Source organism: Episyrphus balteatus, chromosome 3 (assembly GCF_945859705.1).
Source record: "Episyrphus balteatus chromosome 3, idEpiBalt1.1, whole genome shotgun sequence".
NCBI classification, from domain to species: Eukaryota; Metazoa; Arthropoda; class Insecta; order Diptera; family Syrphidae; genus Episyrphus; species Episyrphus balteatus.
In genome coordinates this window covers 126,646,701-126,661,700 of record NC_079136.1, presented here as the reverse complement: position 1 = coordinate 126,661,700, position 15,000 = coordinate 126,646,701, and the positions used below count along the sequence as shown (strand labels likewise).

General features: G+C 38.1%; 1 protein-coding gene across 1 annotated transcript; it reads left to right on the top strand.

Moving 5' to 3' along the window:
- Positions 1–106: 106 nt before the first annotated feature.
- On the top strand, positions 107–14,626 carry LOC129916853 (microtubule-associated protein futsch). The gene is made up of 8 exons (XM_055997041.1): positions 107–266; positions 334–585; positions 6,225–6,409; positions 6,485–7,003; positions 7,075–13,102; positions 13,164–13,629; positions 13,690–13,799; positions 13,865–14,626. Exons 2-8 carry the CDS (start codon positions 420–422, stop codon positions 14,467–14,469), a joined length of 8,079 nt encoding a protein of 2,692 aa, XP_055853016.1. The 5' UTR covers positions 107–266; positions 334–419; the 3' UTR covers positions 14,470–14,626.
- The last annotated feature ends 374 nt before the right edge of the window (positions 14,627–15,000 follow it).

Sequence of the window (15,000 nt, the reverse complement as noted above, 5' to 3'; positions counted from 1 at the left end):
TTCGAAAAACTACCTCATCTTCGAAAAACTGAAAAAAAAACTCTCATCTCTACCCTAAAACAGTGCAATCTATTACATTTTCGCACAAGTACAACGAGCGAAAAAAGGAACAAAAAAAGCTACTCCCGTTTTACGGCACAGTGATGCACTTATGTACCCATCACAGCCATTAATAAAATCCGGTGTTTATGTGATTTAACATAAATTAAAAACCAAATAAATCAATCAAATTCATTTAAAAGTGTTCCCCATCATGTTGTGATAGTGTATGAATAAAATAATCCCCATTAAATCATAAAATTCAGTGTGAAATTTGTGTTTTTCTTCATGTAGCAATGTCGTCGTTCTTCATTCACCATTAGCAGAGAGATAATCCTCTACTCAACTACACACAAACGGGCAAACGCATTTACACAAAAATGGCGTCCGCGACGACGACGGTCATCGTCGACAAAGATGCTTCTTGTGCAAATGATCCCGATTTTGCGGTAATTTGTGCGTTTTTGGAGAAATTCTCGGAACAATTACAAGTGAATTATCCGGATTTTAAACAATTACAAGAATGGCTATCGAATACGGATGAAGGTTTGTAATGTTTTTTTTTTTTGATTGAAAGTTGGAAAAAAATTAAGTGAAAATGAGTGAAATCTTTTTTTTTTTCTATTATTTTTTTTCTTATTGCAGTTTTAGTTGTAGAGTACTTTTCTTTTTTTTTTCTCTTTTTCTTTCGTTAATTAATTACGCATAGAGAAAAAGAGACAGATAGAGTGTGTTGTGTGTGATTTCGTTGAGAGAGAGGGAAAATTGGCATTTGTGTAGTGTTTTTCTTTGGCTCTCTGTTTGTTTGTGTATAATTTTCGCCGTGGGTTTTCTCGTTTTCGCCGAAAAAAAATAATAAAAGGAAATTCGCCTCACTTTTTATCTGTCAAAACATTTTTTTTTTTTGTATTTATTTTGATTTATTGGATTTGGATGCAGGGATTTCTTGAGAATGCTAGCAAAAAAGTATTCTTGGGTATTTGGATAACAGCTATAATCTTATCGCATATTGGTTTTAGGGCCACGATCCGTAGCTCTTATTATTAGAGAAGCTTTAAGGCAAATTCCTAGATGCGCGTAGTGCGTTATCTCTTGAAGTTTATGCCCTAGAATAAATGATGGATAAAAACCAGCTGAACCAGTGGGTCACTGCGCCTTTTGATACCTACAATACAATGGGTATATTCTAAAGGAGCGCTCACGGCGTAGAAGAGAAAGAAACAATTAAACACCTAGGGCCTATTTCAGAGCTTACCCCAGTAAATACATCAGCGACCTCAAAATCTATTATTTGAGTCCGTTTAACCCTTCAATACCTTATTTTTGTGTTTGGATGAATAAATCTTCCCACAAGAAGACCGAATCTGAATTCAGTTTATCAATTTGATGATGTTTACACCTTTTACAGGTAAAAGAACACTGACCGCCTTGAAACGGTCCAGTGCGTTAGTGGAATGCACCCCAGTGGCCTATGTTATCGTAGTGAACTTCATCCGTCGGAATATAAGCTTTTTTAGCTTCGTTGTAAATGGACTAGGTGATGACGTCGCACAGTGGGGAACCTTGTATGGCAGAGTGGAAAAAACTGCGTAAAATCTAAACTACTGGACCGTTTTTGATGAAATTTTCAGGAATAATAGGAAATAAGAAGATAAATCAACACCAGTAATTTCCGCCCACTGCCCCGCCCACTAAAGTGAAAAATGGCTATTTAAGTTGAAAAAAGTCGAAAACTAGTACTTTTGTATGAAATTTAACGAAGACAACGTGACTTGCAGTAACCAAAATATACTTTTCTGAAGGTTTTCAATGTTTTGAAATCGAATCCGAAGTCATAAAAAATTAATCAGCTCCTGTTTTTGAAATATTACCGTTAGAAAATGCAAAAAAAGTTTTTTCTTGACTATTTCGGACCTTATTCTTTTATATAAGTAAAATTGTCTCAACATATTTAGTAACGGTTTATATAATAACTGATTTCCTTCTTTCAAGACCTGTTTAAATCTTTTCGATATCTTTTTTACTGCCTGAGATATCTTGAGTTGTTTGGCATAGTATATCTACCATATAAATTATACCGTCATTATCTCCTTTATAATATATGAAGCCGAACCCACTTACTACATTTTAAGATATCTCGGGAAATAAAAAAGATATCGAAAAGATATAAACAGGTCTTGAAAGAAGGAAAATAGTTCTAATAGAAACCGTTATTCACGTTGTATGGGGAACTGGAAAAAACTCAATTAAACCTTAACCACTGAACCGATTTTAATGAAATTTTCAGGCAAGATTATTAAAAGCAAGGGAACCAAAATAAGATTTTCTTGCAATTAATTATTGTTTAAGACTTAGGAAGAAATTTAAGAAACAATTTGTAGGTTTTAATTTTAGTCATATCTTTATTTTAGTTTTTTTGTGCTCTGAGGGCCATTTGCTGAAACGAAACTTAAATAATTTAAGTTGAACATAAGCTCCTTTTTCCTTTGCGTAAACTGCTACATAAGAGTTTATTTTGAACATAAATGCTTAACCTTCCGAAGGAAAGTGGGGTTACCCATCACCCCACCTCTTGAGAAAGGGTATATTCTTTTGGTTCTGTTTTTGTAATTTTCTATCGAAAGGTCTAGAACTGAATTATATTGAAGTCAGTTAGTTAATTTGCCTAAATGTTGTTGAAAGTTTTTATTTTTTATTTCATCAAAAAAATAATAATTATGTACAATGATGATGTTATTCACGTAGAAAAAAAGCCTTGCCTTCGGAAGGTTAAGTTTCGATTCAGCAAACGGCTGTGAATCTAATATTCGTAAACCCCAGAAAAGTTTAAATAAATTGCACAAAACGTTGAAAACCGTCCATTTATGTATTTTTCGATTTTTTTTTTTAATATGTAGATATTTTCAAACTAACGTCAGATTTGAATTCATCGGATCAAAAAACATATTAAAACATATGATTTTTAAGAAAATCTTTCCATTTTTTATTATAATCTGCTTTTTTAGAAAATACGTTTTTCACATTTGATTAGCTTCAAATTGCTCTAAAAAGTTTATTAGGACGAACTAGGATGAGATTTTTGGTGTCAAATGTTGCTGAGATTCAACACTATCATGTGATATGAGTCCGCCCACAGAGGCAAACAGAGGAAGTAGTTAAAACAATTTTTGAACTCAAAATTCCGGAAAATTATAAGTATTCTTAAAATGAAAAATCAAAAATTTTTTTTTTCTGCTAAACTTGTAACTGATATTGTTAAACTGTTTATTTTTAATATATTTACAAACAAAATTTTTTGAAAAGTCAAAATTTAACTGATTTTATACCATTTAAAAAATACTCGTATTTACATCAGTTTTCATAATTTTTCAACTTTGAATACAAATTTCTAAATCTAGAAATTTTTTTTGAAAGAAATGCTTTCACATCCTGATTCTACAACATAATTACTGTAAGAAAAACTTCCAACATATAAAAAAATCCAGCTATCACACCAATGAGTTTTTTCCACTTTTTTCCCACTGTGCGTCGGGCAGCCTTTATTGTTTCCTTGGTTTGTTCACCGATATCATGCATAAGGATTCCGCAACTTCCGATCGAAAATTCGGTAATTCAATGTTTGCTCCTTTATGCAGACGATGATAAAGAATATAAACATTGACCATGGCCACATCCAACAGGTGATAAAAGATACGATTAGTCCACTTTCGACGACCATCCATATTCCTTGATTATAAAGGGACAACCTACTTCAATTTGCTTATGGTTTTTTCGATCCTAAGATCTGGAGCATTTACGGGATTCACCTTATGCCGGCGCAAGAATAAATTTCAAAACAATATGAAAAGCCTGTGTGATCGCACAGCACAAAAAACTTGGTACCCCATTTATGAGGTTTGGCTGGCATAGACTGATAAGTTGGGTTCCCACCCATTTTCGTAGCGCACATTTGCTCGTCAAAATTTATTTAAGTGATTTCACAGCTTATTTTGACCTTGATCTTATCTTTCTCGCGAAGGTAACGAGCTACAACTACTAAGCAAAGACTAATCTTTAGATCACCTTCTTGACTATAAAAATGCATTGGCAGTTTTAAGGAAAAAATGATTCCGTTAAGAATTTTAACTGATAATCGATACCCCGCCTAAAGGCGGGCGGAGCCATTAGAGGGTTAAACCTCTGTGGCTAATAAAATAGTAGTAAGCTAGTGGCACCAGTTCCCGAACACATTCACATTCAAATGTTTTCGGCCAAAATTTGAGTACTCTAAACGTATTTTTTTTATATTGCAACATAAAACTATAAATATAACAGTTGATTGGCAAACAAAATATATTGCATTTACATTAGGCATTTATAACACAAATCTACAAAGTTTTTGGTGCCGAGAATAAACTTTAATTTTCAAAGATTTTTCATGTGCTGAACTCGAATATGAAAAAAAAAACGGGAGAAATATTCGATTAGCTCCCGTTTTTTCTGACTGAGTGGGAACAAAGTCACCATTAGTAAAGTTGACTTCTTCCCCATGCAAGGTGGGAAATTAATATGTTAAGTTGTTGGCCTGCCTGTCGACTTTACTAAACGAAGTTGCCCGAGCGGGACAAAGGATGCTTAAAATGAGTTTAAATACAAAAAGAGATAAATAAACTGTTTACTTTGGAATCTGCCTCGTGACTTTATATAGTCGGCACAACGCCAAAGCCACGAATCTGCATTTTTGGACATTTTCACTTTAATGTGTCATTTTACTTGTTATCGGTCTCTCTATTCACTGCGTCGATCACAATCCTCTATCAGTTGCCTAGAAGCCTAAAATATCAATTTTTGTTGCACGAGTTTCTATAAGATTACATGTGTTTCCAAAACTTTGAAGCCGTTTTTCTCAAAACTACAATTAAGCATATTCGTGGTTTTGGCTTTGTGACCACGATACCCTAAATGAACCACTCTCGCAACTCCGTTTCATCAAGATGATGTTCTTTTTCAATTTATCTGCTTAAAATAATGAGATTTCTTATAAAAATAAATGGAATCTGTTTAAACTCTGTTAAAATCAAAGTGGCATTAATTTCATTTAAAATCAGAATTTTCTTCTTAAAAAAATTTAAGTGAATCTCCTAAGAATTAAAAAATTTATCATTAATAATTTTATAAAAACATTAAACAATGTCACTTTATTATTGCACCGTTTAAAAAATTCCCAAATATCAAATATCGACCCAAGCCTTGATTCCTTAATTAACAAAAAAAAAAACAAAAACGAAATCCAAGTAATTGTCCTGGTTATTATTCGATTTTATTTTCTAATATGAAAAGTATTTCTTCAACATAACTTGTCTGGAAACCTTTTTCTAGTTTCATATTTTTGCAAAATCTGCAAAAATCAAATTCTGAAAAACTTTCAAGACATAAAACAGTAAAATAGCGAAAATACTGCCATTTTGATTGAGATAACAATCAGATATGACATGATAGATATAGTGCAAAAAAAAAAAAAGTGGGTCCAAGAAGTCCGTCTGTCTGTCAGTGTAGGCATGGTCTTTTGATGATAAAAAATGCTTGAAAATCATTATTAACGGTACCATTATTACGAAAACGGGACATTGAAATTTTGGTTTTAGACTTTGATTAATGGTTTCCACAAAATGGCATACCAATTTTATTTTAAAACTTTTTTTCAAAAAAATTATTTATAAAATTAGTTTTTTTTTAAACTATGTTCATATTCAGAATAAAATGATTTTCATTTAAATAATACTTTCATTCATACCTTTAGAAAACATTCATCATTATGTGAATAGTCTGAGTTAAATAATTAAATTCAATATCAATTAAGCTCGAATGCTTCATCAACTAGAATGTTCCATTGATCAGGATTCTCAGGTGTAACCAAATTTTTTCGAAGTAAAACTTCGGAGTTAGAAGTTACGTCCTATGAAACTTATTCTGCCGTAGTTAACACCTAATTTGTCTTCTCATTTACAAAACTGTTTAACGCCGCCGAAAAACTTAGAAAATTATTTGATAACAATTTAAAGGCAAAATCTACAAAATTATTTTATCATGACTCAGTAGTAAAATGCGGCGATGATGAATTGTTCTTTTATTAATAGATTTGAAGTCCAAAACAGAAAAAAGTTTACAGTTCTAATTGTATTTTTTTTTCTTTTTGTCATTTGCAGTTCCAAATGGTTTGCGAGATCTACATATCAAACTTATGCGGAAAACTCGACGAACTGTTCACGAGTGTGCTTGGGAATCGGCGCTAAGTAAATTTTGCTTTTGCTATTCCTCTCAAGATGGCTGGGAAATTGAGAGATTCGGATATAAAAAATCAAGTCTCAAAGTTAAACTCCGAATTCTAAGGGTAAATATAACACACATCTTTTAAATGATCACTCGAATCTCTTTTGTAACCATCCCCCAAATTATTCTTTTTTAGGAACTTCTTGAAAATCAATTTGATCGAAATAATAAATTTCGGGCAAAAATTTTAACAATGAGTGCTGATTCGTTGAGAAGTGAACCAATAGGACGGGATCGTCTTGGCCATTCCTATTGGTTGACACAAGATCCCGAATGTAATATTCGCATATATCAGGAACATTTGGACGAAGAGATATGGCAAGTTGTTGCCACAAATCGAGAAGAACTTGTTAAGCTTATATCACGATTGAAGGGCAACGAAGTTGTCCTCCCATCGGATATTGGCTTCATTGATGAGGATAGCAGTAGCAATAGTTGTTCGGTACCGATTGAGAAACCTCCACCGCCAGAGGAAAAAGATGATAGTCAAGAGAGTAATCAGAGCGCATCGGGACGGGTACCGAATATTAAAATTAAATTAGGCAACAAGGACAATGGAAATATTGCCACTGTCTCAAATGAACCAGAAGAGACACTGCCTGAAGGTGGTGGTGGGGTTAGTGATGGCGAAATGGAAGAGGAGAAAAAAGTTAAGGTAATTTTGTATAAAATGAAAAAAAAATTTGAAATGAAGATTGAATGTAATTTGTTTTTTTTTTTTTGTAGCCTTTGGTTATTAGTCAATCGAAAATCAAATTGGAAATCTCAAAGAAACGTTCCCTAGATGAATGTGAAAAAATTGAACCTCAAGAAGTGAAGAAACAAAGGCCAACTCTTTTGGACACGAATCGAGAGAAAAAACTAGGAAGGTATGAAAAGCACGAAGATGACGACGAAGAAGAAGATGAAAATGATGGTGATGAGGGGGAAGAAGAAGAAGAGGAGGATGACGAGGAAGAAGCAGATGATGAAGAAGAAGGAGACGAAGAGGAAGACGATGAAAATTCTGCTGATGAAGGAGAAGAAGAAGAAGACGATGAAGATGATGATGACGATGCCGAAGAAGATGACGACGAATGTGAAGTGAAGAAATTTAAATTAGATAAACCAGAAGAGAAAACTAAAGACTCTTCGGAAACTTTAAAAATATATCAACAAATATCCAAAAGTATTGAAGAGAAGAAAATCATCCAAGAGAGTAAAATAAAAACAAAAATCGTTGAAGAAAGTAAAGAAGAAAAGAAAGACGTGCAAAAGAGTAATGAAGAGAAGAAAGACGTTAAAGAGAGTAACGAAGAGAAAAACGACGTTGAAGAAAAGAATGGCGTTCAAGAGAGTAAAGAAGAAAAAAATGACGTAGAAGAAAGTAAAGAAGAAATGAATGGCGAAAAAGAGAATAAAAAAGAGGTAAATAAAAAAGAACAAGGTGTAAAGTCTTCGGAGGAGAAGGAAACTCCAAAACAAGAAAATGGAATTCTAAAGAATGAAAAGGGAAAAAATGAAAAAATACCCGAAGACAATAAAACAACTGAAAATGAAGAAAAGAAAGCAAACAAAGAAGAAGATAAAGAAAATGAAAAAGAAAACGACAAAGATGGAGATGTCGACAAAGACGAAATAGCTGCTGAAAACGAAAAACTTCCTACAACCGTCAAAGAGGTACCTAAATTTGAAGATAAACTTAAAGCAACTGTTGATAAACCCGATTCTGACAAAATCGAAAGTTCCTCTGAAGACGTCGAAATGAAAGAAGTAACAACTGCAGATGCAAAAAACGACGATCCCCCTGAAGCAGCAGAGGTAAGTGAAGCCATTGAAGATCCACCAGTGATTGTTCGTGAGGAAGGTAGTGGTGCCGAATGTGAAAATGGCTTTGATATCTTTTTATCATACAATCACTTTAACGACGAAGAATCACTTGAATTCAGTGAAGAAATCGAAGACACACCCATCTTTATTCAAGGCGAAGGTTCCGGAGCTGAGTGTTTAGTTGGCAATGCAAAAACCAGCGGAACAGAATCGAAAGCGACTTTTTTCTTTGGCCAACCGGGTTGTTTAAAGCTAAGCCCTGTGAAGAATCCATCGAAGAGTGATGATTCTGAGAATGATAATGAAAATCCTGTAGAGGATGAAGACGAGGAGGATAAGGAGAGTGTTGAAAAAATCTCCCCAGAACCAACAAATGGTGAAAATCATTCAGAACCAGAATCAGCTAAGAAAACTCCCAAAGTCTCGTCATTCCTTGAAAAGAAGAAAAATAAGCCAGAAGCAAAAAATGGCAATCAAGATGACAGAAGACCAACCAGGCGAACAATAATAAATCGTAAACGTCGCCTCAGTGACGATAAACCAGAAAAACCACCTCCTCCACGTCATCCATCATCAGAGAGTGAGACTGATTTAAATTCGGAAAATTTAGAAGATCAGATTCCAGATGAGGAAGAAGAAGATATAGGTGGCAAGCGACTTAAAATGCGAAGCAAATTAGTCAATACAGAAATTAGGAAAAAAGTCGAAGCTCAGAGAAAAACTGCCACAAAAGAAGAAACAACAACAAGCAGCAGTGGAGGAGAAGAAGAACTACCACGCAAAAAGGTGGTTGTTAAAAAAGTCGAAAAAGAACCTGAAAAACTTCCAACACCAAAAGCAAAATTGAAGCAAAAAGTTGCAGCAGCTAAATCAAGTTCTGCTGCTGCTTCAAAATCTTCAAACAAACTTGCAGCTGATAAAGAAGTTGTCAAGGATTTGGAGAAAAAAGTTGCTGATGAGAAAATAACACCAGAAAAGTCTTCTGTCGCTACCAAAGTTAATGAAAAACTCAAAGAAGACGAAGCAACAAAAACTCCGGCCTCCTCCAGGTCTTTAAATAAACAAACAAAAAAACCACATCCAGTGGAGGCGAATGAAGAATCTGATGAAGAAATTCCTAAAAAGAAACAAATTACCCCTGAACTTGTTAAAGTTCAGAAAGGCAAAAGTCCTCCACCTGAAATCGACCCATTGGAAATCGATGTGGAAACCAAAAAAGCAAAGACTCCAGAACCAACACCACCAACAGTTGAAGAAGATCAATCCACATCGGATAAAAAAGAAAGAAAGCGTCGAAGCAGTGAGGATGACCCAAAAGAAACTAAAACTCCTTCTCCTGTTGTGGTGAAAGCAACTCGTTCAAGTCGAAGAGGTGGTCCTCCAGAGCCTGCGATAGAGCTTCCTCAAGTTAAACGGACTCGGGTCAAAGCTGCGCCTAAGATGGTGGACGTTGTAAAAGTCGAGGCGAAGCCTGTCGACATTAAGCCCGATGTAAAAAATGGAATTCCAAAGACAGAAGAGTCGAAAACAAATACTTCCCCAGTCAAAGAAGAGGAAGTTAAGAAGGAAAAAGACAAGGACGAAGATCCAATTGCGGTTAAAGAGGAAGAGCCCAAAGTCAAAGAAGAATCAGCAGCTTCAAAAACTCCAACTGTCATAACTTCTCGTCCTCGACAGCAGCAAGCTGCTCAAAAGCAACCAGCCACATCGTCTGGACAGAGACGCAAATGCCACGACGATGTTGATACAAAAAACATTATCGACCTTGACTCGGAAGGCACTCCAGTCCGAATGTCACGCAGAATAGCTCAGCTAAAGATTCGCGAAGAAGCTGATCGTAGAAAAATGGAAGAAATCGCTTTGCGCAACATGAAGGCTGAATTGAAGAAAAAGAAGAAAGCCGAAAGCAAGCCAGAAGATCCAACAGTCAGTGAACCGTCTGAGCATTCCTCAGATCAGGCAGACAGTGAAGTTGATGTAGAGGTGAAGAAAAAAGCAGAAAAGAAAAAGAAACTACCCGGCAAGGATGGTTGGAGTTCGGGTTCCGAAGAGCCCGATGAGGAGGAAGTGGAGGAACATTACTACGAGAGGGAGAGAGATCGTTGTAGTCCGCTCTTTAAATCAGATCATGAATTTTCACCGGAATCAGATTTGGAGGATGATTCGCAAGTGGTGCCACTGAAGAGAGCACGAACGGCAAGGAAAGAAGGCGAAGAAGATACTTTGGAGGAACATAGTCCGGACGAATCATGTCAAAAGTGCGGAAAATCAGATCACCCAGAGTGGATTTTGTTGTGCGACAAATGTAACAAGGGCTATCATTGTTCTTGCTTGTCACCAGTTATTTTCTACATTCCCGAAGGCGATTGGTTCTGCCCACCATGTCAGCAAGAGGTGCTGATAGTTGCTCTGGAGAATCATCTGAAAGAATTCGATGATTTAGTGCAGCGGCGAAAGGACGAAGAAGAAGAGAAGATTCGTGTTGAAGAGGAACAGCGATTGGAATTGGAAAAAGCAGCTCAAGTCAAGGTGGAAAAGAAGAACGATCGAAAGATTGCAAAAAAACAAAAGGCTGCTACCAAGAAAGGGAAATCGAGCGGCGCATCATCATCGAAGAATCGTAAGAAGAAGTACGAAGACGATGATGATCGCAGCGAAGATGATGAGGAGAATGGAACAGAGACTGAAGGAAGTAGTAATTCGTCGAATTCAAGTTCATCGGGGGCCAGTGGAACGAGTAAGAGCAAAAGTAGCTCAGCAACTGATACTGATGATGAGCCGATCTATAAGCTGCGAAAACGACGGCAGATCAATGTGAGTTATCGACTGAACGAGTACGATGAAATGATCAAATCAGCATTGAAGAAGGAGGAAGACGCTGTGGCTGGAGCTGGAAATTTGGGTCGCGGCAAGGACATCTCCAACATCTATGACGAGGAGGAGAAGAAGCCCGAAGAGGTTAAAGTTGAAGAGAATGGAGGGACTGAGGAAAAACCGTCTGGAAAGCAACCCCGAGGTGAAGACTCTGGCAGTGATTTTGAGCCCATCAAAAGGAAACCAAAGACCGGACGTAATATCAAGAAGAAACACAGAAAACTTACGAAATTGGACATCAGCTCGGAGGGGGACGACAACGACTCTGATGAAGACTTCAAAACTAGTTCGATGGATGACGAGGAAGAAGACGATGATGATGAGGAGGTGTCGCAATCTTCAGACAGTAGTTTGGATGTGTATCGAAGGCGTCGCGGCAGTCGAAAGGGCGGCAAGAAAAAGAAGTCTAGACGAGCAGCTCGCCGATCGGCAAGAGAACGCCGAAAGGATAGGAAATTCATCGTCGACGATTCGGATTGCGATGGCTCAGAAGCTGAAGTGCGTCCGCGAACAAAGAAAAAACGAAAGAAGGATTCAGATTACACCGAATCGGAGACCAACGACGACGATGATGATGAATTGTCGGAAAACATCGATAGCGAAGATTTGTGCGATGATTCGACAGACAGTGAGGCAAGTGATGGCGCTTGGCGTCCATCCAAACGAAAGAAGCAACGATCAAATGCAATTGCAAGGAAATCTCCAAAATTGAAGCCCAAAATGGCATCAAAAGCAAAGAAGACCAAACGTTATGATAGTGACGAAGGCAATTTTAAGCCTATCGTCTCAAAGAATCGCCAGATTCGGGATGATAGTGATGATGACGATGATGACAGTGACGATAGTGTGGATAGTTCAAGGAAAACTCGCGGCAAGAGATGTACCTATCTGGAAGACTATGATGATGAAAGTTCTGATGGAGGCATTAAACCAGGTGTCAAACGACCTGATACTCCTCCGGAAGAACGAGAGAAATTCATCAAGAAGCAGGAGGAGATTAAGCGAATGTTGGCTGAGAAAAATGCAGAGGGTGCCAAGTTGGCAGCCACACCCAGATTGATTCCAATCAAAACCGGAGCGCAAAGATCCCCAGCGAAGCTGGACTCGCTGTCGACGGTGCCTCTGGCGGTGATTCGTCAAGCTAAAGTGCTAGATATTGATTATTTGCAGCGCAAAGGTGAGTCAATCAGTGAGGGTGATTTAGATGAGTCGGAATTCGATGACGATGATTTGCCAGATGATTTTAATCCAGAGGATATGGATGAGGAAGCTATTGCACGAATGGTGGAGGAAGATTTTGCCCAACAACAACAGTTGAAGCTGCCACTTCCCAGTGAGGTTTTGCGAAAGAAGCCGGCGAAGGAAAGCGAACCAGTTGTGAGACCGGTTTCGACTTATATGCCACCTCAGGCACCACAGCAGCAAAGTTCCACTTCGGGCCTGCAAGAACCTGTTCGTAAGAAGCTACCAATGCCAACGATACATCCTCCATTATTGAGGCACGGATATGGACCGCCTATGATGCTACAAAATCGACAGACACACTTGCCTCTGTTGCAGAATGCCCTAAGTGCGCCTCTGAATCATCCGATGTCTCGCCAATTCCCACCCACCTCTCAGGCAATCCCGGCAACTAACCAACAGCAAGGTGGAATGTCTTCTGGAGGTGGCGGTGATCCCAACAAACCACGAGGCAGGCGAAAAAAGATAACCCCACTGAGGGATCCATTGCAGAAGCAGCAGGCAGCAGCTGCGGCCTCTGCTGCAGCAGCGGCTGCTTCAAAACCGAGAGCTGATAATGCTCCACAGGGAAAACCTGAAGTGAGACAAACACAACCCCAACAGCCACAACAACAACAAGCACCACCACCGCCGCCTCCCATTGTACAAAGTGCGACTCCAGGAGTGATCAAGTCGGCACTGTCTATAGCCCAGCCACCGCAGTTGTACAAGCCACCAACGGCAAATACTCAACCGTCGGTTATTACTCGAATGCCCCATCTGCAGACGAGACCAATGATGCATATGGGTGGGCCAGGACCAGGAGGTGGACCGCCATTCCCTGATCAAGGTAATTTATTGTTGCAAAATAAACGTTTTCTATTTTAACAAGATTTTTAATTTTTTTAAAGGACCTCGATTCTATCGACCGCCGCATCCACAGTCACATTTGCGACCTCAGGCTCAGCCACAGCAGCAGCCACCACAACAGCGGCCACCGCCACCTCAGCAATCTCAGTCGCAACATCATCGTCAGCCACCACCGCCGCCGCAAACATCCCAATCACAACCACCATCGCAACCAAATTCATTGATTCCTGGCAACAGGCCACCAATGCGACATCGCGGTCCTCCAATGCCTCCAATGTCATCACATCACTCAATGCGACCGTCATTTGTTGGTGGGCCACCACCTCTCAGACCATCATCAGGCGGTGGCGGTGGTCCTCCTCCGCCAATTAGCCTAGCTAATACAATTGTACGAGACCAAGGACCACCCAGACAGTCATCTCCATACTCAGGATCTGAGCAGCAATACGCCGGACCACCATCACGACATTCGGCACCTCCTCCGCCACCACATCTAAGTCCTTATAGGTAGGTTTTGGAGCTACCAATTAATTTTTGATCTGATATTGAGACTATTTTCGTTTTTAGACCTCAAATGTATAACAATCCTGGCTTTCCACATAGAGGACCTCCAGTCAATTCTTCACAACCAAGTCTAATACGACCAGTTGGAGCTCCTCCTCCAGAGTATTCATCACGTAAGATTCCAATATTAATGTTTTATTCATATTTTTTGATAATAATTCTTGTATTGAATTTTAAGCTGGTTCCTTCGTGGGAGGAGGCTATGGCTATTATCCGCCACCGCTGTCAGTTCCTCATTCTGCACCCCCACCTCCAACAGCTTCGGCAGTCCCAAGCTCTGTGATTGTATCAGCATCTTCGCTAGCTGCTCCCACATCTGTGGTAGTGGCTCCTCCAACGCAACCAGTTTCCGCAGTGCAACCACAACCACAGCCCCAGTCCCAACAACCACCACCACCACCACAACCGCCATCTCGACCACCAGTCTCATCACCATCTCCTCTTATTGAAAAGCCATGTGTACCACCACCACAACCAGCTGCAGCAGCAGCTCCATTACCACCATCATCGTCGACAACAATTCCAACATCTGTGATTGAGCTATCACGAAAAAAACTCACCACTCTGGAGACCTTCAACACATCTAAGAACTCTACTCCGCCACCATTGCGCGAGTCTTCCGAGTCGCGAAGTCCATACTCATCAAATCCGCCAACGATTGGTGGCCCTGATGATGCTCCAGACGATGGTAGTGGATCGCCACCAACATCGTCGCAATCTACAAGCGAATTCAGTGGTCTGGTGAGCTATTTCAGTTCTCAGCATGACGATCTTAACACATAACAAACGAATTTAATTATTCTCAACAACAACAACAAGTATTTTCGTGTATTCTCTAAGAATATTTTACACACACACACACACTTACACTCAAATTCTACTCTCACGTTTTTAATTTAAATTTTAAGTTTAATTTATCAAAAAAAAAAAAACAACTAAATATTTAATTAAATAAATAAAACTAAATATTATTATATTCAGGCTTTATTAAGAGAGAGCGCTTATTGTAAATAAATAAAAAAAAAAAAATAAATTAAAAACATGATGCAAAAAAAAAAATTATAAACAAAAAAAAAAAAGAAATTATTTGTTGAGAGCTGGAATAGAAAAAAACAACACCCCTAAACCTAGCAATTTTATTAATTTTTATCTTTGTTGTTTTATATCCAAAATAATTATTATCTAAGAATCCTACATGCAAAAAAAAAAACAACAAACAAAAAAAAAATATTATAGACAAAATTAAGTGAAAGAATAATCACATTTTAGGCATAAATTATTGCAAAATTATCAAAAATAAAGCAAACAAAAAAA